General features: G+C 42.5%; 1 protein-coding gene across 13 annotated transcripts; it reads right to left on the reverse strand.

The window, feature by feature from the left end:
* Positions 1-102: 102 nt before the first annotated feature.
* Positions 103-20,354, reverse strand: lemd1 (LEM domain containing 1). 13 transcript variants are annotated; one of them, XM_021616369.3, is made up of 10 exons: positions 12,854-13,346; positions 7,311-7,413; positions 7,094-7,216; positions 4,181-4,245; positions 3,825-3,899; positions 2,072-2,164; positions 1,850-1,945; positions 1,590-1,679; positions 1,046-1,110; positions 103-735 (listed from the first exon to the last, which is right to left on the reverse strand). In XM_021616369.3, exons 1-10 carry the CDS (start codon positions 13,064-13,066, stop codon positions 456-458), a joined length of 1,203 nt encoding a protein of 400 aa, XP_021472044.3. In that variant the 5' UTR covers positions 13,067-13,346; the 3' UTR covers positions 103-455. The 13 variants fall into 13 exon arrangements, with proteins under 13 accessions (XP_021472044.3, XP_090041024.1, XP_090041026.1 ...); XM_090184898.1 differs by lacking the exons at positions 1,590-1,679; positions 2,072-2,164; positions 3,825-3,899; positions 12,854-13,346 and adding exons at positions 15,471-15,538; positions 17,604-17,637; positions 20,268-20,344; XM_090184900.1 differs by lacking the exons at positions 1,590-1,679; positions 1,850-1,945; positions 2,072-2,164; positions 3,825-3,899; positions 12,854-13,346 and adding exons at positions 15,471-15,538; positions 17,604-17,637; positions 20,268-20,354.
* Positions 20,355-27,184: the final 6,830 nt, after the last annotated feature.

Here is a 27,184-nt window from a genome sequence, read left to right on the forward strand (position 1 = left end):
CTTGACCACATCTTTGGTGAGCTCCACATAACACTTTACTTGTTTTTGATAACAAGGCCACAAACAAAACCAACAGTGTAACTTCTACTGTAACTCCAGGAATTTGTCATTGAGACATACTTTTATTAAATACAAACACTCAATTAAGTTACAAATTTCATACATGTTTTTATTATTTTAAAAAATGTAGGCCTAGTCATTTGTTTTCTGCACTTGCACAGATCCTGTATGCATTGGAACAGCACAGTAGGTTTCACCGTAACATTTTCGAACCAACAGGATTGTCCAAAGGAGAATGACACCAGAGCCATATATAGAGATTAAAAAAAAAAAAAATAAGGCTTTGAATGATGGTAACAAAATGATGTTCCGCACAACAACTGTAAACCAATGTGTGGAATACTGAGGAGGAGCAGGGGAATTATGCCTCCCTAGAGAATGAGCAGAGGAATATCCTAGGGTTCAGCCTGGAGGGACAGCCCCTCAGTCTCCGTCTCCATGCTGAGGTTGTCCAGCAGAGTCACAAAGGGATTGGCCAAGCTATCCTCCATGGCAGCATAGATGAGGTAGAGGAGAAAGGCCACGATGAAGAAGACCAGGATCTGGACCCACAGAGGAACCAGGCGATGCTCCACTGCCCATCGCTGTAGGGTCATGGGACTAGCAGGGAGGTCTGGGTATTTAAACTGGACCGGTCGCCCCGCTGCACCCTTGATAGGCCTCCGACGGGTGGCACTGGAATAAAGGGGGGAATTAGCAACATCGAAGTGCCCAAATATTTATATTCCATGTACCTATAGTAGACTTAGGTAAACCAGAATTCTCCATCTCTGGTCCTAAAGAGTTGCTGGGGCTGATGTGTTCTGTTTTAGTACTGTATATGAAGGAACCAATAGATTGCAGAATAACCCAGACAGGGTACCTTTCAATTAAAATACTGGTAGCAACTGACTGCTTAACCAGGTTTGGACAAAGGCTGATGTGACTGCAGGCTTCTTTAATATCTAGTCTACTGTGTAATGTATTTTTATGAGACTGGACTCACGCAATACCAGTTGGTGTGGGTTCTGTCTCTGGGAACATCTCCATCAGAACATCTGTGACTGGCTCCTAAAGACCAGACAAACAGAAGCACATATCAGAGACTGACACACACCAAAATAGATGAGAGGAAAGAGAAGTGTCCACACCAGTGTCTGCCCTCACCACCTTAAAACAGGTCAGGTGGAATGCCAAAAATAGATCATTAAAAGTTGGGGGAAACAGGAAAGTCAGATAAAGACACTTGTGATTATTGTGCTAGCTAGACCATAAGATTAAAGTCCTCAAGTACAGTCAACTAATGTATCAACCTTTTCTCAGTAAAACGTTAATTTAGGTATGAATGAGCACTAATTAAACCACTGGCTTGGTTATATACATGAAGACCCACCCAATTAGACTCACATACTAATAGTCAATTTATAAACAGAGTAATAGAATGAGCCCTGCAGATCTGCATGTAGACCTGAAAGCACAAGTATATGAACTGTTGAAAGAGCGTAAAAAAAGAATCTAAAAGACTTGGGTAAACAAGCTAATGTATGTGCCTTGATTTGCCGTTTGAAAAGGGATGTCTTAGGGGTGACGAATAGGGATCTGTTAGTCATCGTATACTTGTCCACCGTCGCCACTTCCTGCTAAAATAGGTGAGAAACCACACAAATTAAATGTTACATCCTCGTTTCCCTCTCAGCCCTGTACACCCACACAATGTTTACCACAGCCCAGTGAATCACAGAAACCCGATAACCACCAACACCAGCCTGTCACTGATAAGATTATTGAACTGTTTGTGAGTACTACTGACCCAGTAGGGCCTGGGGCAAGGTCCTTGATTATTACTCCTGTTGTTCCCTCGCTTGATTTCTGGTCCACTACTGGAGAGAGGGATCCGACTCTCAAACTGTAGTTCCACAGGAAAAGGTAAATACAGCATATCACTCCAGTGGAGATTGATAGAATTGCATATTTTACATAGTAAATATGATCATTAAGACTAGATACCAAAATCAGTTCAAAACAAACTTCCCTCCTCCACCATTTGAGTAATGCTGAAGCTCTTAGAGGACAAAGAGGAGTCAACATCACAACCACCTCTCAGAGACACAGACTGGGGCGACACCTGCTGGGGTTAGGACAGAACTTAAAAATAAATATACACCAATAGCTTGCTTGATCCCTTAGAAGATACTCTCCATAAGTGAAAAAAACCCCACCAAAATCCTTGCACCATCTTTGGAGTGAGAAAAGGGTGCCCAGACTCATGCACATTTTATACTGAACAAAAATATAAACGCAAAATGTAAAGTGTTGGTTTTATGTTTCATGAGCTAAAATTAAATATCCCAGAAATGTTCCATATGCACAAAAATCTTATTTCTCTCAAATTTTGTGCACAAATTTGCTTACTTCCCTGTTAGTGAGCATTTCTCCTTTGCCAAGATAATCCATCCACCTGACTGGTATGGTATATCAAGAAGCTGATTAAACAGCATGATCATTACACAGGTGTACCTTGTGCTGGGGGCAATAAATGGCCACTCAAATGTGCAGTGGTCCCACAACACAATGCCACAGATGTCTCAAGTTGAAGGACGTGCAATTGGCATGCTGACTGCAGGAATGTCCACCAAAGCTATTGCCAGATAATTGAATGTTAATTTCTCTACCATAAGCCGCCTCTGTCGTTTTAGAGAATTTGGCAGTATGTCCAACCAGCTTCACAACCGCAGACCACGTGTAACCACACCAGCCCAGGACCTCCACTTCCGGCTTCTTCACCTGCGGGATCATCTGAAACCAGCCACCTGGACAGCTGATGAAACTGAGGAGTATTTATGTCTGTAATAAAGCCCTTTTGTGGGAAAAACTATTTTTGGCTGGCTCCCAAGTGGGTGGGCCTATGCCCTCCCAGGCCCCTCCATGGCTGTGCCCCTGCCCAGGACTACTCTGTTTATTATCTATGCATAGTCACTTTAACTCTACCTACATGTACATATTACCTCGACTAACCGGTGCCCCTGCACATTGACTCTGTACCTGTACCCCGTATATAGCCTCGCTATTGTTATTTTACTGCTGACGTTTAATTATATTGTTACTTCTTTTTTTAACTTAAGATTTAAGAAAAATAAGTGTTAAAGCATTGTTGGTTAAGGGCATAAGGCTTGTAAGTAAGTATTTCACCTGTTGTATTCGGCGCATGTGACAAAGAACATTTTATTTAATTTTAATGAATTTATTTCAATTGACTGATTTCCTTATATGAACTGTAACGCAGTAAAATCGTTGAAATTGTTGCATGTTGCGTTTATATTTTTATTCAGTATATATTAAATGAATTGCTAGCAGAAGGGGATAGATCCCATGCCCATTGAAGAGGAATGTGTGTAAAAAGTAAGTCATTATGAAAGTGTTACAGTGGGAGGAAGTTCGGTGAGTGTAGTGGTATATCCCTAAATCTGTGGGCAGTCCTAGTACAAGAGGATGTTCTGCTCAGCACATGCCCAGAGGTAACAGGTGAGGAGGGGGGAAGCTGCTGCCCCCACTCTGCTGTGGCAGACAACTCAGCCACATTCCCATGATACCCTGCATTCCTCCCGGGATCGATTTCAAAAGAGGCCCGGATCTCTTCGAACCAGCTGCCAGGGTGGCACCATTATCATCCCATTACACAAAAGCATTACCCTCATGAAATAATTCCATCACCCATTTTAAAACATTGATTTTGTGAATAAATAATACATAATGGTGCTGGTGGTATAATGAATAGGCAGATTTACCATTCTGGACAAAGGCATAAAACACTGATGATAGCGATATTCCGTGTTTTTATTATTCCATGATTGCGGTACCATCTATTAAAAGTAAGGAATAACTTAGCAGAGAACCACTCCTAAAATATAACTTATCTTTTTTACATTGAGAGAGTTTTCATTATTAGATCCATGTCCAGAGATACCAATTACTGCCACCAGATGGCACTGCAGGCAATGTTCTCTCCTTTCATATCTTGAGGAACATGACATACTATAACTGCAAAGGACATTTACTATTCTTAAAGGAATGAGAGGCTTAACATAGGTACTGATCTTTGCTTTGAGCACAGTTCTGAAAACCAGAGTATGAATGCACTCACCCGCATGTCAACGTGCAGGTTTTCCTCCATTAATGAAACCGTCTCTGGGCTTCCTTGTTGTGAAACTGCAAAATCAGAGGCAGAAACCCATTAGATTAGATTGATTGCTGGTATATCAGCACAGTATGATGGCAATTGATTTATATATACACATATACAGTACCAGTCAAAAGTTTACACATTTACTCATTCAAGGGTTTTTTAAATTTATTTTACTATATTATAGAATAATAAGACATGAAAACTATGAACTAACACATGGAATAATGTAGGAACCAAAAAAAGTGTTAAACAAATCAAAACATATTTTATATTCTTCAAGGTAGACACCCTCTGCCTTGACAGTTTTGCACTCTTGGCGTTCTCTCAACCAACTTCATGAGGTAGTAACCTGGAATGCATTTCAATTAACAGGTGTGCCATGTTAAAAGTTCAAATGTGGGATTTATTTTCCTTCTTAATGCGTTTGAGCCAATCAGTTGTGACAAGGTAGGGGTGGTATAAAGAAGATTTGGTAAAAGACCAAGTCCATATTATGGCAAGAACAGCTCAAATAAGCAAAGAGAAACAACAGTCCATCATTACTTTAAGACATGAAGGTCAGTCAATCCTGAAAATGTTAAGTACTTTGAAAACGTTTCTTCAAGTGCAATCACAAAACCCATCAAGTGCTATGATGAAACTGGCTCTCATGAGGGCCGCCACATGAATGGAAGACCCAGAGTTACCTCTGCTGCAGAGGATAATTTCATTAGAGTTACCAGCCTCAGAAATTGCAGCCCAAATAAATGCTTCCTAGATTAAGTAACAGACACATGTCAACGTCTCCTCTGAACAGTTGATTGCGTGAATCAGGCCTTCATGGTCGAATTGCAGCAAAGAAACCACTACTAAAGGACACCAATAAGAAAATACTTACTTGGGCTAAGAAACACAAGCAAAGAACATTAGACCGGTGGAAATCTGTCTTTTGGTCTGATGAGTTCAAATTTGAGATTTTTGGTTCCATTCGCATGTCTTTGTGAGACGCAGAGTAGGTGAACGGATGATCTCCGCATGTGTGGTTCCCACCGTGAAGCATGAGGAGGTGTGATGTGTGGTGGGTGCTTTGCTGGTGACACTGTCAGTGATTTATTTAGAATTCAAGGCACACTTAACCAGCATGGCATCCCATCTGGTTTGCGCTTAGTGGGACTATCATTTGTTTTTCAACAGGACAATGACCCAACAAACCTCCAGGCTGTGTAAGGGTTATTTGACCAAAAAGGACAGGGAAGGAGTGCCGCATCAGATCACCCGACCTCAACCTAATTGAGATGGTTTGGGATGAGTTGAAGGAAACGCAGCAATTTTTCAGTTTTTGATTTGTTAAAAAAGTTTGAAATATCCAATAAATGTCGTTCCACTTCATGATTGTGTCCCACTTGTTGTTGATTCTTCACAAAAAAATACAGTTTTATATCTTTATGTTTGAAGCCTGAAATGTGGCGGCAAAAGGTCGCAAAGTTCAAGGGGGCCGAATACTTTCGCAAGGCACTGTACCTTTTACTGTTGGATGTTCTTATAGGCACTTTAGTATTGCCAGTGTAACAATATAGCTTCCATCCCTCTCCTCGCCGCTACCTGGGCTCGAACCAGGAACACATCGACAACAGCCACCCTCGAAGCAGCGTTACCCATGCAGAGCAAGGGGAACAACTACTCCAAGTCTCAGAGCTAGTGACGTTTGAAACGCTATTAGCGCTCACCCCACTAACTAGCTAGCCATTTCACATCGGTTACTCTTAGCCTAATCTCGGGAGTTGATAGGCTTGAAGTCATAAACAGCGCAATGCTTAAAGCACAGGGAAGAGCTGCTGGCAAAATGCACAAAAGTGCTGTTTGAATGAATTCTTACGAGCCTGCTGGTGCCTACCATCGCTCAGTCAGACTGCTCTATCAAATCATAGACTTAATTATAACATAATAACACACAGAAATACGAGCCTTAGGTCATTAATATAGTTGAATCCGGAAACTATCATCTCAAAAACAAAACGTTTATTCTTTCAGTGAAATACTATTTTATCTAACAGATGGCATCCCTAAGTCTAAATATTGCTGTTACATTGCACAACCTTCAATGTTATGTCATAATGGCAAATTAGTTCGCAATGAGCCAGGCGGCCCAAACTGTTGCATATACCCTGACTCTGCGTGCAATGAACACAAGAGAAGTGACACAATTTCACCTGGATAATATTGCCTGCTAACCTTTCTTTTAGCTAAATATGCAGGTTTAAAAATATATACTTCTGTGTATTGATTTTAAGAAAGGCATTGATGTTTATGGTTAGGTGCACGTTGGAGCAACGACAGTCCTTTTTCGCGAATTGATTATATGCAATGCAGGACACGCTAGATAAACTAGTAATATCATCAACCATGTGTAGTTAACTAGTGATTATGATTGATTGATTGTTTTTTATAAGATAAGTTTAATGCTAGCTAGCAACATACCTTGGCTTCTTACTGCATTCGCGTAACAGGCAGGCTCCTCGTGAGGCAGGTGGTTAGAGCGTTGGACTAGTTAACCGTAAGGTTGCAAGATGGAATCCCTGAGCTGACAAGGTAAAAATCTGTAATTCTGCCCCTGAACAAGGCAGTTAACCCACCGTTCCTAGGCCGTCATTGAAAATAAGATTGTGTTAACTGACTTGCCTAGTTAAATAAAGTTGTAAAAAATATATATTATTATTTTTTAAAATCGGCAAAATTGGCGTCCAAAAATACTGATTTCCGATTGTTATGAAAACTTGAAATCGGCCCTAATTAAATCGGCCATTCCGATTAATCAGTCGACCTCTAATACACACACACATTTCACCCTGATTCCAAAGTTGACATTAGAAAGTTACATCTTAATAATCATACCTGACTCTTCGTCCCCTTCACTGTCTGAGTACTGGTCTGCATCCCCTGTGCCACCGTTCTGCCTGGGCTGGGCAGGTTTTAGTAGCCTCTGCAACTTCCTCTCATATATAGACCTAGTGGTGGCTATCACACACACAAACATAAGATGAGAATACATTGTATAATAATATAGGTAAATAGACCGTCTGTAAACAGTGTAGTCTGGGAATAATCTCACCTACAATGGGTCCAGCTTCCACTCCATATTTGAGTAGTGTGGTCTTAAGCTCCTCATCTGTCAGTACACTGGGGTCTAACATCTCTGGATCTTTCTCCTCTTCCTGTGGGGACAGGAAACTACCATGTATGATGAAAAGACATTACACAACTTTTACCATAACTGAGAACTGTCTCTTAAACTAGACAGGGTAAAACACAGTCATGTTGATCGTACTAATAGAAACATATATACTGTTCAAAAAAATAAAGGGAACACTTAAACAACACAATGTAACTTCAAGTCAATCACACTTCTGTGAAATCAAACTGTCCACTTAGGAAGCAACACTGATTGACAATAAATGTCACATGTTGTTGTGCAAATGGAATAGACAACAGGTGGAAATTATAGGCAATTAGCAAGACACCCCCAATAAAGGAGTGGTTCTGCAGGTGGTGACCACAGACCACTTCTCAGTTACTATGCTTCCTGGCTGATTTTTTGATCAATTTTGAATGCTGGTGGTGCTTTCACTCTAGTGGTAGCATGAGACGGAGTCTACAACCCACACAAGTGGCTCATGTAGTGCAGCTCATCCAGGATGGCACATCAATGCGAGCTGTGGCAAGAAGGTTTGCTATGTCTGTCAGCGTAGTGTCCAGAGCATGGAGGTGCTACCAGGAGACAGGCCAGTACATCAGGAGACGTGGAGGAGGCCATAGGACAACCCAGCAGCAGGACCGCTACCTCCGCCTTTGTGCAAGGAGGAGCACTGCCAGAGCCCTGCAAAATGACCTCCAGCAGGCCACAAATGTGCATGTGTCTGCTCAAACGGTCAGAAACAGACTCCATGAGGGTGGTATGAGGGCCCGACGTCCACAGGTGGGGGTTGTGCTTGGAGCCCAACACCGTTCAGGACGTTTTTCATTTGCCAGAGAACACCAAGATTGGCAAATTCGCCACTGGCGCCCTGTGCTCTTCACAGATGAAAGCAGGTTCACACTGAGCACATGTGACAGACGTGACAGTCTGGAGACACCGTGGAGAACGTTCTGCTGCCTGCAACATCCTCCAGCATGACCGGTTTGGCGATGGGTCAGTCATGGTGTGGGGTGGCATTTCTTAGGGGGCCGCACAGCCATCCATGTGCTCGCCAGAGGTAGCCTGACTGCCATTAGGTACAGAGATGACCCCTTGTGAGACCATATGCTGGCCCTAGGTTCCTCCTAATGAAAGACAATGCTAGACCTCATGTGGCTGGAGTGTGTCAGCAGTTCCTGCAAGAGGAAGGCATTGATGCTATGGACTGGCCCGCCCGTTCCCCAGACCTGAATCCAATTGAGCACATCTGAGACATCATGTCTCGCTCCATCCACCAACGCCACGTTGCACCACAGACAGTCGAGGAGTTGGCGGATGCTTTAGTCCAGGTCTGGGAGGAGATCCCTCAGGAGACCATCCGCCACCTCATCAGGAGCATGCCCAGGCATTGTAGGGAGGTCATACAGGCACGTGGAGGCCACACACACCACTGAGCCTCATTTTGACTTGTTTTAAGGACATTACATCAAAGTTGGATCAGCCTGTAGTGTGGTTTTCCACTTTAATTTTGAGTGTGACTCCAAATTCAGACCTCCATGGGTTGATAAATTGGATTTCCATTGATAATTTTTGTGTGATTTTGTTGTCAGCACATTCAACTATGTAAAGAAAAAGGTATTTAATAAGAATATTTAATTCATTCAGATCTAGGATGTGTTATTTTAGTGTTCCCTTTATTTTTTGAGCAGTGTATGTATCATGTCTACTATAATGATAATTGAATGCTGAATCAAACATCATGATAAACTAGCTGTTACAGCATAAGTTGTACAAAGTGGTTTAACAGTGGTTCAAATTCCACCCCCATTAAAGCTTCTATCGAAGACACCCTGTTTTGTCTACAATTCAACATATGCATAATGCTTGGTTCTAGCATTTATTGAAAAATACTTCAGTGTTCATATATATTCATTGACAGACTAGCAGACTAGCTGACTGTGCTGTAAGTTGCAAAGACGACAATCCGGTACAGCAGCCTTTGAAAGCATCAAGCATGTGTTCGACCAGAGAAAGCAGCTGAGAAGACATCTGAGAACACAACCCCGGGTGTCGCTAGTTATCAGAGCCAAAGTCACCATTACAGCTAAACCAAATCAAATCGGATTTGTCAAATGCGCTGAAAACAACAGGTGTAGACCTTACCGTGAAATGCTTACTTACAAGCCCTTATCCAACAATGCAGTTAAGAAAATATTTACTAAATAAACCAAAAAAGTAACACAATAAAATAACAATAATGAGGCTATATACAGGGGGTACCAAGTCAATGTGAATGGGGTACAGGTTATATGAGGAGTAAAGTGTAGGAGTAAAGTAGGAGTAAAGTGACTATGTATAGATAATAAACAGCAGCGGGGGGGGGGGGGGGGGGGGGTCAATGCAAATAGTCCAGTTATCCATTTGATTAGTTGTTCAGCAGATTTATGGCTTGGGGGTAGAAGCTGTTAAGGAGCCTTTTCGACCTACACTTGACACTCCGGTACCACCTGCCATGCGGTAGCAGAGAGAACAGGCTATGATTCGGGTGGCTGGAGTCCGACAATTTTTTGGGACTTCCTCTGACACACCTAGTATAGAGGTCCTGGATGACAGGAAGCTTGGCCGTACTAGGCTGTATGATAGTGATGCCCGGGTTGACTCATAACCCGCCAGTCCCCGCAGGCTGGGTTTAGGGTCATTAAATATTGTGTGGCTGTAGGGCGGGTGGGTGGCGGGCAGGTGGAATAAAGAGAAACAAAACCTTTAAAAAAACAGAAAATGTATAATTATTGTGCAATTTACATAATGTACATTGAGGTTTTTCTTTCATTATCTTAGGCTATCTGGAATTAGTGCATAACCCTAAACTTTAGGGCTTAACTGTATGCGTGCCAAATTGCCGACACGGGTTAAATGAAAACTGAAATCTGGACGACTAACCAGAATAACCTACTGTTAATAATAGTAGTCCAGTGTGAATCGACATCCCTGTGTTTTGAGAGAAAATGTCTGAGTTTTACAGGTGTTGCTCACGGTTTGAGCAAGAAAACAAGACCTGAGTGGATAAATTGTGCTTACGCATAGCCTATATATGAATGGCCTACACGTAACAACTTTCACAGTGAATGCTTTTGTTTATATGTTTTGTGCGAATGAATTGAACATGGCCAAATGCATCATAAAAGAAATATTGCGCCTGTTTAATGCAACCCTTGCTGTTAATAGATCGCAAAGCAGCACAAATGAGCTACACGTTTGGAACAAGGTCACTTTCTCATCCATAGCCTAAAAACGCATATCAAGTGCAATTTAACTGTTAAACACATCTGAAGGCTGGGGGGCATTTTGGAAGTCTTCTACTGCGGATCGGTAAAATATCCTAATGATTATGATCGCACTTCCTCAATTCAAATATTATGGCGACACTATAATAAAGATGATTTGGTATGGTTTAGAAACTAGGGAACCAAGCTCGAGTTATCAGTGTATCCTGTTATCGCCTGGACTTGTTGAAATATCTTCACACCTAGAAAAACAAACCTCCAGGATTCGGTCAAAACGGTCCATTTAAAAAACAATAATTACAGGGGGCATATCCCGTCTGAATTGTCCTCAGGAATAACGGATATTCTGGGGTAATAAATACATAACCAACGTTCTCTAGTAAAAACTAGTCCTGTGCAAATTGGGCTATAGTCTTAAGCAATATGGCACGAGGGGGTGTGGTATATGGCCAATATACCACAGCTAAGGGCTATTCTTAGGCACGACGAGTGCCTGGACACAGCCCTTAGCCGTGATATATTGGCCATATACCACGAACCCCAGAGGTGCCTTATTGCTACTGGTTACCAACGTAATTAGAGCAGTAAAAATAATATGTTTCGTCATACCTGTGGTATATGGTCTGATATACCACGGCTGTCAGCCAATCAGCATTCAGGACTGGTAGCACACAGTTTATAATTAATAATAACTCCTGCAAAATTAAGCATTTCTTGCAGTAAAATAATACACCAAATGTCGGCAAAATTGGGATTTGGAAACAGGAGTGGAGAAATATGATTGATTTCTTTCTGCATCTTGAGCGAATGCAATGCTCAGTTAGATACGATCGTAGAGGTGATGTCTTCATCACAAAAGCATAATAAAAGTTGATAGTATTTCAACCACGTAAAATATGCATTGCTTTATTGTATTTTCATCCCAGTCGATAAACGTCTTTGCTCCGCAAAAGATGACAGAGAAGACTTTACCGATGTCAACTACTATAGATTGAAGAATTCATTCTATCGATCTATTACATTGTTCTTTTGTGTAATGGTATATTTAGTCGTCAAGGGCAACATATAAATGACAAAAGAAAAGCTACAAGTATCTCATTATAGACAAGTTGACTAACAAATAGCCTACCAACATGTTGTAAATTATAAGCAGAAACATATCTAAATCGGGCAAAACAAAATCCTGCACCCTCTGTCAAAAAAATAATTCTGCCATCTTTGACTGTAGCCTATAGCGCATTTTCTATATTTGCGGGTTGGGTGTGGGCCTCAGATTTTCACTTTATCACATTTAGTCGTGCGGTTGCGGATGGGTTATTAGAAATTGCGGCCGGTGAACAAACAGCTGACCCCAGTAGCGCCTTACAGTCGGATGCCGAGCTGTTGCCATACCAGGCGGTGATGCAACCAGTGCTCTCGATGGTGCCTATTTCTACAATGTATCTTCTTAAAATCTGATTTGAAATCTAACCTTCAACACACTGCTAACCTTATGCCTAACCTTAAATTAAGACCAAAAACCTAATTCTTGTTGAAAGCTCTAGTTAAGTGTGAAACCACACTGAATGATGGCATGGCATTGTTGACCCAGTTCTGCAAGACCCCCCTTCATGGGCCCCTCCCTGCCCCCCTCTGCAGACCAGCCAGCCAGGCCGAGTATATAGCTGACCTTGCAGAGTATTAGTTGATATGGGGTTACAACAGCTGCATGCAACCTTGTGTCCTCCCTTTACTATTAGGCAGTCACCCTGGATAGTATCAAGAACATGTTTAACTTAGTTTACCAGAAAATCTGACCCCCGTAGACATAGTAAACACTGTATGCTAAATGTTAGTATAGTATAAAGTAAAGTATAGCATTAGTTTATAGTTGACTACCTCTGCTAAGCTAAAGCCATTTGAACGTTCCCTAGTGAGCAAATGACTGAATAAGGGAGGAACACATAATATTATACAACGGGTGGGTCTAATCCTGGATGCTGATAAAACCGCATAAATTACTTATGATCAGAGTTTATATGAGATCGATTCCTATTCCCAAATAGATTGGGAGGACTGGGTATAGAAAGCTCAATTTATCTAGATCAGAACACATATGTTGGCTTGGAACTAGTATACGTTATAAAGAGTTTCACTCGAGCTACTTGATACAAAATAATTAACTTGCCATCCTATTGACATGATAGCTCTACTTACAAAGTCCTGACTGTCCTGTACTTCCACAACATCGTCATCTTCCTCATCACTAGAGAAATCTGCAGCACTTTTCTGAACGATATGTTTCAAATATAGTTCCACATAAACTTGCTTCTTGCTCTCCACCGCAGGCAGGGTGACGTTGTGGGCTATTAACTCCGACTTCAGTCTCGGCTTGGAGAACTGAGCGGGGTCTTCTACAAACACGGGCATGTCACGCGTCCAGGGGCCGACCAATACACCAAAGCAAGCAATATGCCAACTTGTTTAGCAAGCTAGCTATTGAAGTAAAGAGACGGTCCAATGCCAATGAACCAGCAATCGTTACTAGCTAGCTACGGCGTCACCCAGCCGGAGAAACAGGTGCTGCCTGGAAGAGGGCAGAGGGCACGAGTTACTTGATTTGCCAGCCAACACAGTCAAGCAAGCAGCTGCAACTGTAGGAGCTACAGTAAGTTAGCTAACTAAGCTAATTGAGTCAGACTAGTCATGATTCCTTCGCTACGTCAGTAGCATTTCACTTTAATAGTATTAACTGACATTAGTTGTTGATACCGTTTTTATGCATTATTTAGCGCTTGTACCCTTAAAATAGTTACCTTTGTTTGGCTGGTACTGCAGTGAAGGCACGGTTGTCGGCTGTTTCTCTGATTTGGCGCCGAATGACTTGTGTTGCTTCTTGATTAAATGCTTTTTCAAATCACACTTGCTTGCGTTTACAAATGTCACTTTAACGAAGTACTTTTCTACATTTACATGTGAGGCTGGCTGGGGCATCATTTGGGGAAGCTACAGGTACATTTTTCTACTTTACCAGGTTTGTTATATATATATATATATATATATATATAAAAAGTAAAGTAATTTTTCACAATTCACGACATTTAAGACTAGTATAAATTCCCTGTTTTAGGTCAATTAGGATCACCACTTTATTTTAAGAATGTGAAATGTCAGAAGAAAATTAGAGAGAATGGATTATTTCAGTTTTTATTTCTGTCATCACATTCCCAGTAGGTCAGAAGTTTACATACACTCAATTAGTATTTGCTAGCACTGCCTTTAAAATTGTTTCACTTGGGTCAAACGTTTTCGGGTAGCCTTCCACAAGCTTCCCACAATAAGTTGGGTGAATTTTGGCCCATTCCTCCTGACAGAGCTGGTGTAACTGAGTCTGATTTTTAGGCCTCCTTGCTCACACACGCTTTTTTCAGTTCTGCCCACACATTTTCTATAGGATTGAGGTCAGGGCTTTGTGATGGCCACTCCAATAAGCTTGACTTTGTTGTCCTTAAGCCATTTTGCCACAACTTTGGAAGTATGCTTGGGGTCATTGTCCATTTGGAAGACCCAGTTGGGACCAAGCTTTACCTTTCTGACTGATGTCTTGAGATGTTGCTTCAATATATCCACATAATTGTCCTTCCTCATGAAGCCATCTATTTTGTGAAGTGCACCAGTCCCTCCTGCAGCAAAGCACCCTCACAACATGATGCTGCCACGCCCGTGCTTCACAGTTGGGATGGGGTTCTTCAGCTTGCAAGCATTCCCCTTTTTCCTCCAAACATAACAATGGTCATTAAGGCCAAACAGTTCTATTTATGTTTCATCAAACCAGAGGACATTTCTCCAAAAAGTACGATCTTTGTCCCCATGTGCAGTTGCGAACCGTAGTCTGGCTTTTTTTATGGCGGCCTTTCAGGTTATGTCGATATAGGACTCGTTTTACAGAGGATCTAGATGCTTTTGTACCCATTTCCTCCAGCATCTTCACAAGGTCCTTTGCTGTTGTTCTGGGATTGATTTGCACTTTTCACACCAAAGTACGTTAATCTCTAGGAGACTTCTTCCTGAGCGGTATGATGGCGTGGTCCCATGGTGTTTATACTTGCGTACTATTGTTTGTACAGATGAAGGTGGTGCCTTCAGGCGTTTCGAAATTGCTCACAAGGATGAACCAGACTTGTGGAGGTCTACAATTTTTTCTGAGGTCATGGCTGATTTCTTTTGATTTTCCCATGATGCCAAGCAAAGAGACACTGAGTTTGAAGGTAGGCCTTGAAATACATCCACAGGTACACCTCCAATTGACTCAACTGATGTCAGTTAGCCTATCAGAAGCTTCTAAAGCCATGACATAATTTTCTGGAATTTTCCAAGCTGTTTAAAGGCACAGTCAATTTAGTGTATGTAAACTTCTGACCCACTGGAATTGTGATACAGTGAATTATAAGTGAAATAATCTATTTGTAAATAATTGTTGGAAAAATGACTTGTGTCATGCACAAAGTAGATGTCCTAACCAACTTGTCAAAACTATAGTTTGTTAACATGAAATTTGTGGAGTGGTTGAAAAACGAGTTTTAATGACTCCAACCTAAGTGGATGTAAACTTTCGACTTCAACTGTATGTGTGTATATATATATGTGTGTGTGTGTGTGTGTGTACATATATACATACATAGCCACTGTGTGTGTGTGTGTGTGTGTGTGTGTGTGTGTATGTATCTGTATATATATAATGTGTGAGTATATGTTATAGATGTTTCATTCTCAGGATAAACCTAAACATGCCCATACAGTACCTATGAGGAGGTCCACAGGTGACGTAACCTACCTCTGGCCCAGTCGTTTTCCATATCCTCCTTAGTTTTCCATTTTTCCTGTCGTCTTCTGTCATTTAGGCTGGCATAAAGAACGCAAGACATAGAAAGAATGTGGAAGTTTGAGCATACAGTCATGCTTGCAGAAGAAAAGAAGATGCTTATTGGTTTACCGGCTTCGAAAGGTAGGCCTAAGCTATGCCCTGTAGTATAGGACCTGAGTAACAAATATCCTATTACCAGTTTGCCTACCTGTATGTAGGCTATTTGTCTGGATTTGGTTTGTTTCCCATGAGATCACAGTGGCAGGCTTGGGTCCTCGTTTTGTACAATTGTCTTACATTATTACACCCAGTGGCTACAGCAGCCATTCCCATCCTCCTGGCAGTTTTCTCAGAGACAGGTTTTATTTACTCCTTGAAAAGTGGGATTATGTGTGTATAACAGCTGTTTCAAAAGGATATACATGCCAAACAAGGTGACTGAGGCAGATTTCCTGGCATGTGGACATAGACAGTGAGAGTACCAACCTCATTGCATTTTCTCCAGGCAGGGAGGAATGCCAGGTTTTTAAACCGTGCTCTAGACATCTAGGCAGATGTAGATAGGGGACTGAGCAGCTGGAGGGAGGATAAGGATCTGACAGGATACTACATCCTATCTCCAACACAAAGGATAGAAGGTGTTTATGCTTTAGGCTATCACTAAATGATGGACAGCTGATTTTGATTAATTCTTTGACAAAAAATATTATTTGGCTATTTAAAATGTTATATGAAGCTCCTACTGTTGATTTGGAGACCAGATTTTGTGATATCTATGGTTATATTTATTTTATTTAACCTTTATTTAACTAGTCAGTTAAGAACAAATTCTTATTTTACAATGATGGCCTACCCCCGGCCAAACCCTCCACTAATCCGGACAACGCTGGGCCAATTGTGCGCCGCCCTATGAATCAATAAATAATAGATGTACAATAATTAAAGAGACTATGACTATATGCAAGTGATAGAGGCAAAATGATATTCCTTCCTCATGGTCTATGTTTAGAATAGTCGGTACCCTGGTTGCATTTCCACTCTGTACACAATGGCTTTAAACCCTACATGACATACCAGAGAGAAATCACATAGGAATAGAAAGCCATAGAACACAGGCGTGACTAAATGATCAGGGAAAACAACAAACTTCGGAATAGTCCCAATGTGCTTCTTTTGTTTATTAGCCTCCAAAATGTTATGCAGCAATGTTGAGACACATTATTTTAATATCAAAAGCTGGAAAAAGAGTAATTATAACAAGGGCAGGTTGCAGGGAGGCACTGGTCAGGATTTAAAACTCATATCCCTTTGAATAATTGACCAAAGAAACTGAAATGGTAGTCTTCAAGGCCTCGGAGGAAATAAATTATAGTATCTCATTATTCTTTTATTTTTCTAACTGATTCCTCGGTGAATGAACAAGAATTGTGTTTTTGACAGAGGAAACTCAAATATTAGGCTGTACGTACAGTGATCCCTATTCAACGCATCATTCTAAAATATCTATCTGCAAGCCATTTAATACTCAATTACAGAAATACTCTTTCCAAATCTTTCAGTCAATGTCTAAAGGAAAAAGGTAAAGTGTTAATCAAAAGGGTGTTTGTGGTGTTAAAGGAAAGCAGTGAATACAAGACAGATTATGTAAACAGTCATTTCTATTCAGTGGCAGGCCTCTTCCTGACGTTTGGAACCACAAACAAAGGATTGGAGAATGACCTCAGCATTGATTCATTCATGACTGAGACACAGAGAGCTAAGCAGTTTTGGGTAATTAACTAAATCTTTGTGCAAACAGAAGCAATATTTGGGATTGGGAACTGGACGATAAGCTTTAGTTGCATGGACAGAACAGTCTGCCCATTTAAGATATGCTATTTTTAGAGACTCAGCCTTGTCCAATCAAAACTGATAGCCTAACAGTGTTTCCAGGATAAGTCCAAAACACACAACCCTCATACCTCAAGATTTTTTTTGAATTAAAAACAATGCAATAGAAAGGATTTTTCTTCTGTTGCAAACCAATTCCCTATACAGCATACCCAAAGCTATAGAGAGAGACATCCAAACATGTTATTTAACAAAGGGGCCAACTGTACCTACCATTAGTGCAATGTCTTCTGTGCAGCCCTTCTGACTGAAATACATACATAAATCACTGTTAAAGGTCCAATGCAGCCATTTTTATGTTAATATCAAATCATTTCTGTGTAACAATTAAGTACCTTACTGCAATTGTTTTTGTTTAAAATGTTCAAAACGTTTTTAAAAATTTGCTTCTTAGTAAAGAGCAATTTCTCAAGCAATACTTTTTCTAGGACTCTCTGGGAGTGGGGAGGGGGAAACTGAACACTAGCTGTTTTTGACAGAGAGGTTTGAAACTCTGTTTCTTATTGGTCTATGAACTAATTCACCGCCTGCTGATGTCACTAGGAAGGCCACAAGAACAGGCTGAAATTTCAGGCTCTATTTTCTAAATGTCCTGACACTAAAATGGCATTATCATAATTTTCACAATTTCATAGTGTGGAAATATATATAAAACACAGGGAAATCATGTTTTTGACTACGTTGGGCCTTTAACTCAATCACTATTAACTCTCCCCTTCTCTTTAAGGGTCTGTACCAGTCAGACACGTCCCCTGTTCACTTTATTCAGGTCATTCAAGCTGGCCATCTCTGTTGAGGAAAAAGTACAAACATGGATGCTGTAGTCTAGCTCTGGGAAGAAAATGGGGAACTGAGGAGGACAGAGGCAGTATTTGTTGAAATTGTATCAAGAGCAAAGCTGAGGTATTTGAGGCACAGGGGGGCCAGGTATTTGTCAGTCAGTGTTCAGGGTTTCTGGTGCTTTCTGTGTCTCCAACTCAAACAACAAAAGCCCCATTGAGGCAAGCTTTTTTTTCTCTGAACTCGAGCACAAAGCTTCCTGTACGGCTGTGACTGTCCACTGCAGAACAGGGCTTCTGCTCTGCAGTGGACAGTTATTCAGACAAAGCACAAAGAGGGTTGGACGATTATAGACTGCCAACCAATTTTGTTCTTAAACCTGCACTTTTCCATGTGGGGTTTGTAGACTGAGTATATTAAAACATTAAGAACACCTGCTCTTTCCATGACATAAACTGACCAGGTGAATCCAGGTGAAAACTATAATCCCTTATTGATGTCACTGGTAAATCCTCTTCAATCCTTGTAGATAAAGGGGAGGAGACAGGTTAAAGAAGGATTATTAAGCCTTTAGACAATTGAGACATGAATTGTGTATGTATCCCATTCAGAGGGTGAATGGACAAGACAAAAGATTGAAGTGCCTTTGAACGGGGTGTGGTATTAGGTGCCAGGCGCACCGGTTTGTGTCAAGAACTGCAATGCTGCTGGGTTTTTCAGTTTTAATTTCCTGTATGTATCAAGAATGGTCCACCACCCAAAGGACATCCAGCCAACTTGACACAACTATGGGAAGCATTGGCGTCAACATGGGCCAGCATCCCTGTGGAACGCTTTCGACACCTTGTAGAGTCCATGCCTTGACAAATTGAGGCTGTTCTGAGGATAAAAAGAGGTGCAACTTAATATTTGGAAGGTGTTCCTAATGTTTGGTACACTCAGTGTATATAGCTGTATTATAGGTGCAAAAGAGCCAGGCCATCTTAAGACAGAAAGTGTGTAGAGAACAGGCCAAAATGCAATAGAACTAAGGCTACAGTACATTCAGAGCTTTATTTGCACTGTCCTTTGTACCTGGAATTAATGCTTTAGATATGAAGGCCCTACAGTACCTACAATTATTTGACAATGCTCTAGTAACTTACTGTACTATCTTGCCTGCCATTGTACTATTGTCCCACCTCATTATTATTCTGTTCTAATAGTCTCCCAGCCAGCCAGGGTGATCATTCATTTGTCCGGCAGACATTAGATGGCTATTATTGGTGAGAATATTCCCTGCTCACTTTTTTGGAAAGCAGTGAGCTCTCACACCCCTAATAAGTCTTCTTTCCCCAGACACCCAATTCAAACCCTGGGTTGACAGCCCCCTCTGGCCCCCTCCCTCCTCCAGATCCTATAACGCCAGGGAGCCTACTGATGCATGTCCAGGCATAAATTAGCAAGGCCTCTGCTCTACTGTGTGTCAGACACTGGCCAGACGATAAGGTGAATCTCAGGGAAGCACAGCCAGGAGGATTAGCACTAATCCCAAACATCCTACAATGTTTCATCTCCACTGGGAGCCAATTGAAGTCATTGTCACACTGTCAGACACACCAGAAGTGTATGTCAGTGTGTTTATGTAATATATGTCTGTGTGGAATGTAATCACATACATACTGTGGAGTAATGGACAAAACAAAATGAAGATAAAAATACATTCTGGGTTGCTCTTCACTATTACAGTGCAGGATACGATACATTCCATTATTTGCAGTTGTGTTTTAAACTCCATCTCACAGAGGTATTTGCTTGTTTCCCTAATACACAGGAATAAGGGACAGCAATCAAATGTCTAGCGAGTCACATTGCAACCCACTATTCATTCAATACACATGCACCTACTACTGTCAGACTACATAGTCACTATCACAGACCAAACACTGCATTCTGTAAGCAGAAGAACAACAGTAAGATCTTCTCATTTGAAGCTGCCCTTTTCATACAACCAGATAACAATTACCAAAACATGGACAAGTAGCTTTCACACACTAGCCCTAAGCCCACAGTTTACTGATGGGCAGATTTATTCGATGTAATAAATCTTTCACTTACCTCCATTTCCTCATCTTCTGGCTGTGTCCTCACTAGAGCGAGTAGGCTATGGCATCCCCTCAGCCTGATACTGTAGAGAGACAATGGGTAGTGGGGAGGAGGAGTTAATGTGTAAGCAGGAGGCGAGAGAAGAGTGGAGAGACCGAGGGAGTAAAGCAGAATGAAAACTGAAAGAGAGAGAGAGAGAGAGACCTTTGGAGGATCAATTGCTGACAATACTCACAAATTCACAAATCTGACGAAATGCTGCTGGAATGGCAATTTTAGAAACCCCAGTTGCCATGATGGAGAATAATCAAGCAAAAATCCCTCTTCACATGGGGAAATGAAAGGGGAAAAACACAAGGACTGGGAGAGAGAATGTGTCCTGGCTTTTAACAAGTCCTTATTTTAGGGGGTTTCTTTGAATGAGAGTTCTTAAGATTCCGAGTTGGCAGTGTGCCCATGTGTGTTGGATGGAGAGGATAAAAGAGAAGGTTGAGGTAGCGGGGTGTCTATTGTGTCCCCTTCCTTTCAACCATAGCACTCCAGTTGATCCTTGCAGGCAGTGGGCGGCTGCTGATTATTCTCAAAGAATCTTACTTTATCAACCTCCAGATTGGAAAGTTTTGTACATTTTGTTTAATCTGTTAGATTATAACTGCTGAAATTGACAGTAACTTCAACATCTACTCCCAGCACAGAAAATTAGTTGATTTACAGGGAAGAAAAGAGCAGGCAATCCAAACATGTCAGAGAAGCACTGGGACTCAAATCAATGCAGGAAAATCCTCATTCCTCAAAGAGCTTTTTCACTATTCTTTGTTCAGGCCTTCTTTATTCCTTTTTTGTCCTCTTAAACAGTCCATCACTGGCAGAGGAAGAATGTAGTTTGCAGTGTGCAGGGATGAAGCCAGCAGGTGCTGTGCCCCTCTCTGAGCCACATTCACACTCTCTCTCTCAGCTTTCTCCTCCCTCCTTCCTTCCGCTTCCCCTGTTAACACATTCCCCTTTGAGAAAACGGGGTGAAAGGAAGGGGGGAGAATATGAGCTACTGTATACGTAAGTAGAAGGGGAGATAAATAAAGGGCAAGAAACCAGTGGGAAGAAGAAATGTGTGTGAATTGTTGAAGATTTAATTAGTAAAAAGGTTTAGGTCATGATGTCCCATGAGGCTCAGTTGGTAGAGCATAGCGCTTGCAATGCCAGGGTTGTGGGTTTGATGTCCACATTGCGACTAGTAAGAAAAAAAAATGAACATGGATGCAAGCCACTCTGGGTAAGGGTGTCTGCTAAATAACTAACATGTAAAATGTCACAACATCTTGATCAGCTCTGTAGTACAAGACTGATAAGGAAAAGGAGAAGAGAGTGTGTTGGATAATGGTTAGATGGTGGGGATAAATAAATCTGCATCCCTCCTCTTCTCCCCAGCTCCCTGTACATTCAAGAAAAGCCCAGTTTCACTGTCTCCCTGCCGCTGCCAGCCCCAGACCCAACTCTATTCTGTCTCTCCTTCTCCCTTTCCATCAAATAGACACACAGGCTCAGTTCATTACTATTCACCAGGTCTCACTAAGACACGCTTCACTGCCCCACTCACTACCACTGGGGAGGGGAGGGAAGGTAGAGGCACAGATAAATCTTACAATGGAAGAGAATAAATCACAATAGACTATCCAGATGTGTGTAAAAAAAAACACTTACTAGACTGTTATGTGCTAAGCATCATCTGGCGGTTTATTTTTCTGTTGTGTGTCAGCATATATCCAGGTAAACAACAATGCTAGTTTTATTCTAATCCGCACCACCCCTAATATCCCTGAGTCTAGCAACAAATGCAGTGAACAAATGGAGCTTTCTGCTGTTTAGATGGACTCTCCATTACTAACGCACAATACAGATGTACACAGTACATTCAGAAAGTATTCAGACCCCTTCCCTTTTTCCACATTTTGTTACATTACAGCCTTACTCTAAAATGTATTAAACAAAACATTTTTCCTCATCAATTTACACACAAGACCTCAGAATGACAAAGTGAAAACAGGTTTTTAGAAATTTGAGCAAATGTATTGAAAATAAAAATCAGATTACTTATGTAAATAAGGTTTCAGACCCTTTGTTATGAGACTCAAAATGTATTTCAGGTGCATCCTGTTTCCATTGATCATCCTTGAGATGTTTCTACAACTTGATTGGAGTTCACCTGTGGTAAATTCAATTGATTGCACATGATTTGGAAAGGCACACACCTCTCTATATACGGTCCCACAGTTGACAGTGCATGTCAGAACAAAAACCAAGACATGAGGTGGAAGGAATTGTCCGTAGAGCTCCGAGACAGGATTGTGTTGAGGCAAAGATCTGGGGAAGATTACCAAAACATTTCTGCAGCAATATTTCTGCAGATACTGGAAAAAATACCTTTGATATAAAAGTTTGCTTTGTCGAGAACAATTTTAATGTTGTGGCTCTTCAAAATAATCTAAAAGTATGTCTTAATAAAGAGGATCTTGATATGATAATGGACTTACACGGGGTATACAAAATATTAAGAACTCCTGCTCTTTCTATGACGGACTGACGAGGTGAATCCAGGTGAAAGCTATTATCCCTTATTGATGTCACTTATTAAATCCACTTCAATCAGTGTAGATGAATGGGAGGAGACAGGTTAAAGAAAAGCTGAGACAGTTGAGACATGTATTGTGTATGTGTGCATTCAGAGGGTGAATGTTCAAGCAAAAAAATGTATGTGCCTTTGGCCGGTGTATGGTAGTGGGTGCCAGGCTCACCGGTGTGTCAAGGAATGCAACTATGATGGGGTTTTCACGCTCAACAGTTTCCTTGTGTATCAAGAATGGCTCACCGGTGAAAATGGCGCCGGAGGAGATGGCCGCCGTTTTACGTTCTCCTAACCAATTGTGCTATTATGTGGGTTTTTTTGCGATATTTGTAAATGATTTTGTACATAATGTTTCTGCAACCGTATCTTACGGAAGAAAAGAGCTTCTGGATATCAGGACAGCGATCACTCACCTCGGATTAGACAAAGATTTCTTCAACAGCAGCAGCGAGCAGGACTCACATGATATTCTCCAAACACCCCACAGGGCAGACATCCCAATTATTCACAAACGGAAGTGACGCAGAGGACGAAGAGCCGGATGCCTCATCCGGACCCGCAAAAGACAACTGGGAAAGCTGCCATTACCGTCAATATTACTCGCCAACGTGCAATCATTGGACTATTAACTAGATAAGGTAAGATCACGAATATCCTACCAACGGGATATCAAAAACTGTAATATCCTATGTTGCACGGAATCGTGGCTGAATGACGACATGGATATTCAGCTAGCGGGATACACGCTGCACCAGCAAGATATTACAGCACAAGGGGGGTGGGGGGTCTGTGCATATTTGTAAACAACAGCTGGTGCACGAAATCTAAGGAAGTCTCTAGATTTTGCTCGCCTGAAGTAGAGTATATTTTGATAAACTGCAGGCCACACTACTTGCCTAGAGAGTTCTCAGCTATACTTTTCGTGTTTATTTACCACCACAGACAGATGCTGGCACTAAGACTGCACTCAGTCAGCTGTATAAGGAAATAAGCAAACAGGAAACCACTCACCCAGAGGCAGCGCTCCTAGTGGCCAGAGATTTGAATGCAGGGAAACTTAAATCAGTTCTACCAAATCTCTATCAACATGTTAAATGTGCAACCAGAGGGGGAAAAAATATTGATTGTACTCCACACACAGAGACGCGTACAAAGCTCTCCCTCGCCCTCCATTTGGTAAATCCGACCACAACTCTATCCTCCTGATTCCTGCTTACAAGGAAAAATTAAAGCAGGAAGCACCAGTGACTCAGTCTATAAAAAAATGGTCAGATGAAGCAGATGCTAAACTACAGGACTGCTTTGCTATCACAGACTGGAACATGTTCCGAGATTCTTCCGATGACATTGAGGAATACACCACATCAGTCACTGTCTTTATCAATAAGTGCATTGAGGACGTTGTCCCCACAGTGACTGTACTACATACCCCAACCAGAAGCCATGGATTACAGGCACCATTTGCACTGAGCTAAAGGGTAGAGCTGCCGCTTTCAAGGTGCAGGACTCTAACCCGGAAGCTTACAAGAAATCCCGCTATGCCCTGCGACGAACCATCAAACAGGCAAAGCGACAATACAGGGCTAAGATTGAATAATACTACACCGGCTCCGATGCTCGTCGAATGTGGCAGGGCTTGCAAACTATTACAGACTACAAAGGGAAGCGCAGTCGCGAGCTGCCCAGTGACACGAGCCTAAGTCACTTCTATGCTCGCTTCGAGGCAAGCAACAATGAGGCATGCATGAGAGCTGTTCCGGACGACTGTGTGATCACGCACTCCGTAGCCGACTTGAGTAAGCCCTGCCAACATACACAAGGCTGCGGGGCGAGACAGATCACCAGGACGTGCGCTCTGGGCATGTGCTGACCAACTGGCAGGTGTCTTCACTGACATTTTCAACATGTCCCTGATTGAGTCTGTAATACAAACATGCTTCAAGCAGACCACCATAGTCCCTGTGCCCAAGAACACAAAGGCAACCTGCCTAAATGACTACAGACCCGTAGCACTCACGTCCGTAGCCATGAAGTGCTTTGATAGGCTGGTAATGGCTCACATCAACACCATTATCCCAGAAACCCTAGACCCACCCCAATTTGCATCCCGTCCAAACAGATTCACAGATGATGCAATCTCTATTGCACTCCACACAGCCCTTTCCCACCTGGACAAAAGGAACTATGTGAGAATGCTGTTCATTGACTGCACCTCAGTGTTCAACACCATAGTACCGTCAAAGCTCATCACCAAGCTAAGGATCCTGGGACTAAACACCTCCCTCTGCAACTGGATCCTGGACTTCCTGACAGGCTGCCCCCAGGTGGTGAGGGTAGGTAGCAACACATTGTACATGTGCCAAGCTGATATTCAACACTGGAGCTCCCCAGGGGTGCGTGTTCAGTCCCCTCCTGTACTCCCTGTTCACCCACAACCGGATGTCCAGGCATGACTCCAACACCATCATTACGTTTGCTGACGACACAACAGTGGTAGGCCTGATCACTGTCAACGACGAGACAGCCTATAGGGAGGAGGTCAGAGACCTGGCCGGATGGGGCCAGAATAACAACCTATCCCTCAACATAACCAAGACTAAGGAAATGATTGTGGACTACAGGAAAAGGAGCACCGAGCACGTCCCCATTCTCTTTTTTATTTGTTTTATTTTTTTATTTTACCCCTTTTTCTCCCCAATTTCGTGGTATCCAATTGTTGTAGTAGCTACTATCTGTCTCATCGCTACAACTCCCGTACGGGCTCGGGAGAGACGAAGGTTGAAAGTCATGCGTCCTCCGATACACAACCCAGCCAGCCGTACTGCTTCTTAACACAGCGCGCATCCAACCCGGAAGCCAGCCGCACCAATGTGTCGGAGGCTACACCGTGCACCTGGCAACCTTGGTTAGCGCGCACTGCGCCCGGCCCGCCACAGGAGTCGCTGGTGTGCGATGAGACAAGGACATCCCTACCGACCAAGCCCTCCCTAACCCGTATGACGCTAGGCCAATTGTGCGTCGCCCCACGGACCCCCCGGTTGCGGCCGGTTACGACAGAGCCTGGGCGCGAACCCAGGGACTCTGATGGCACAGCTGGCGCTGCATTCTCATCGACGGGGCTGTAGTGGAGCAGGTTGTGAGCTTCAAATTCCTTGGTGTCCACATCAACAACAAACTAGATTGGTCCAAACACACCAAGACAGTCGTGAAGAGGGCACGCCAAAGCCTATTCCCCCTCAGGAAGCTAAAAATATTTGGCATGGGTCCTGAGATCCTCAAAAGGTTCTACAGCTGCAACATCGAGCGCATCCTGACCGGTTGCATCACTGCCTGGTACGGCAATTGCTCGGCCTCCGACCGCAAGGCACTTCAGAGGGTAGTGCATACGGCCCAGTACATCACTGGGGCAAAGCTGCCTGCCATCCAGGACCTCTACACCAGGCGGTGTCAGAGGAAGGCCCTAAAAATTGTCAAAGACCCCAGCCACCCCAGTCATAGACTGTTCTCTCTACTACCGCATGGCAAGCGGTACCGGAGTGCCAAGTCTAGGACAAAAAGGCTTCTCAACAGTTTTTACCCCCAAGCCATAAGACTCCTGAACAGGTAACCAAATGGTTACCCGGACTATTTGCATTGTGTGCCCCCCCCAACCCCTCTTTTACGCTGCTGCTACTCTCTGTTTATCTTATATGCATAGTCACTTTAACTATACATTCATGTACATACTACCTAAATGGCCCGACAAAACCGTGCTCCCGCACATTGGCTAACCTGGATATCTGCATTGTGTCCCACCACCCGCCAACCCCTCTTTTTACGCTTCTGCTACTCTGTTCATCATATATGCATAGTCACTTTAACGATACCTACATGTACATACTACCTTAATAAGCCTGACTAACAGCTGTCTGTATATAGTCTTGCTACTCTTTTTTTTTTTTTGTCTTTTTACTGTTGTTTTATTTCTTTACTTACCTACACACACACAAACATTTTTTTTCCACACCATTGGTTAGAGCCTGTAAGTAAGCATTTCACTGTAAGGTTTAAACTTGTTGTATTCGGCATACGTGACAAATAAACTTTGATTTGATTTGAATGGTCCACCACACAAAGGACATCCAGTCAACTTGACACAACTGTTGGAAACGTTGGAGTCAACATGGGCCAGCATCCCTATGGAACACTGTCAACACCTTGTAGAGTCCATGACGAAATGAGCCTGTTCTGAGGTGGGACGCCGGGTGGCGCCCCAAGATGGCGAGGGACTGTCACGTCTGCTCCCGCTCTTCCCTCTCCCTGGCGCTTG

The sequence above is a fragment of the Oncorhynchus mykiss genome, chromosome 9 (assembly GCF_057628025.1).
Source record: "Oncorhynchus mykiss isolate SJ-2025 chromosome 9, ASM5762802v1, whole genome shotgun sequence".
NCBI lineage: Eukaryota > Metazoa > Chordata > Actinopteri > Salmoniformes > Salmonidae > Oncorhynchus > Oncorhynchus mykiss.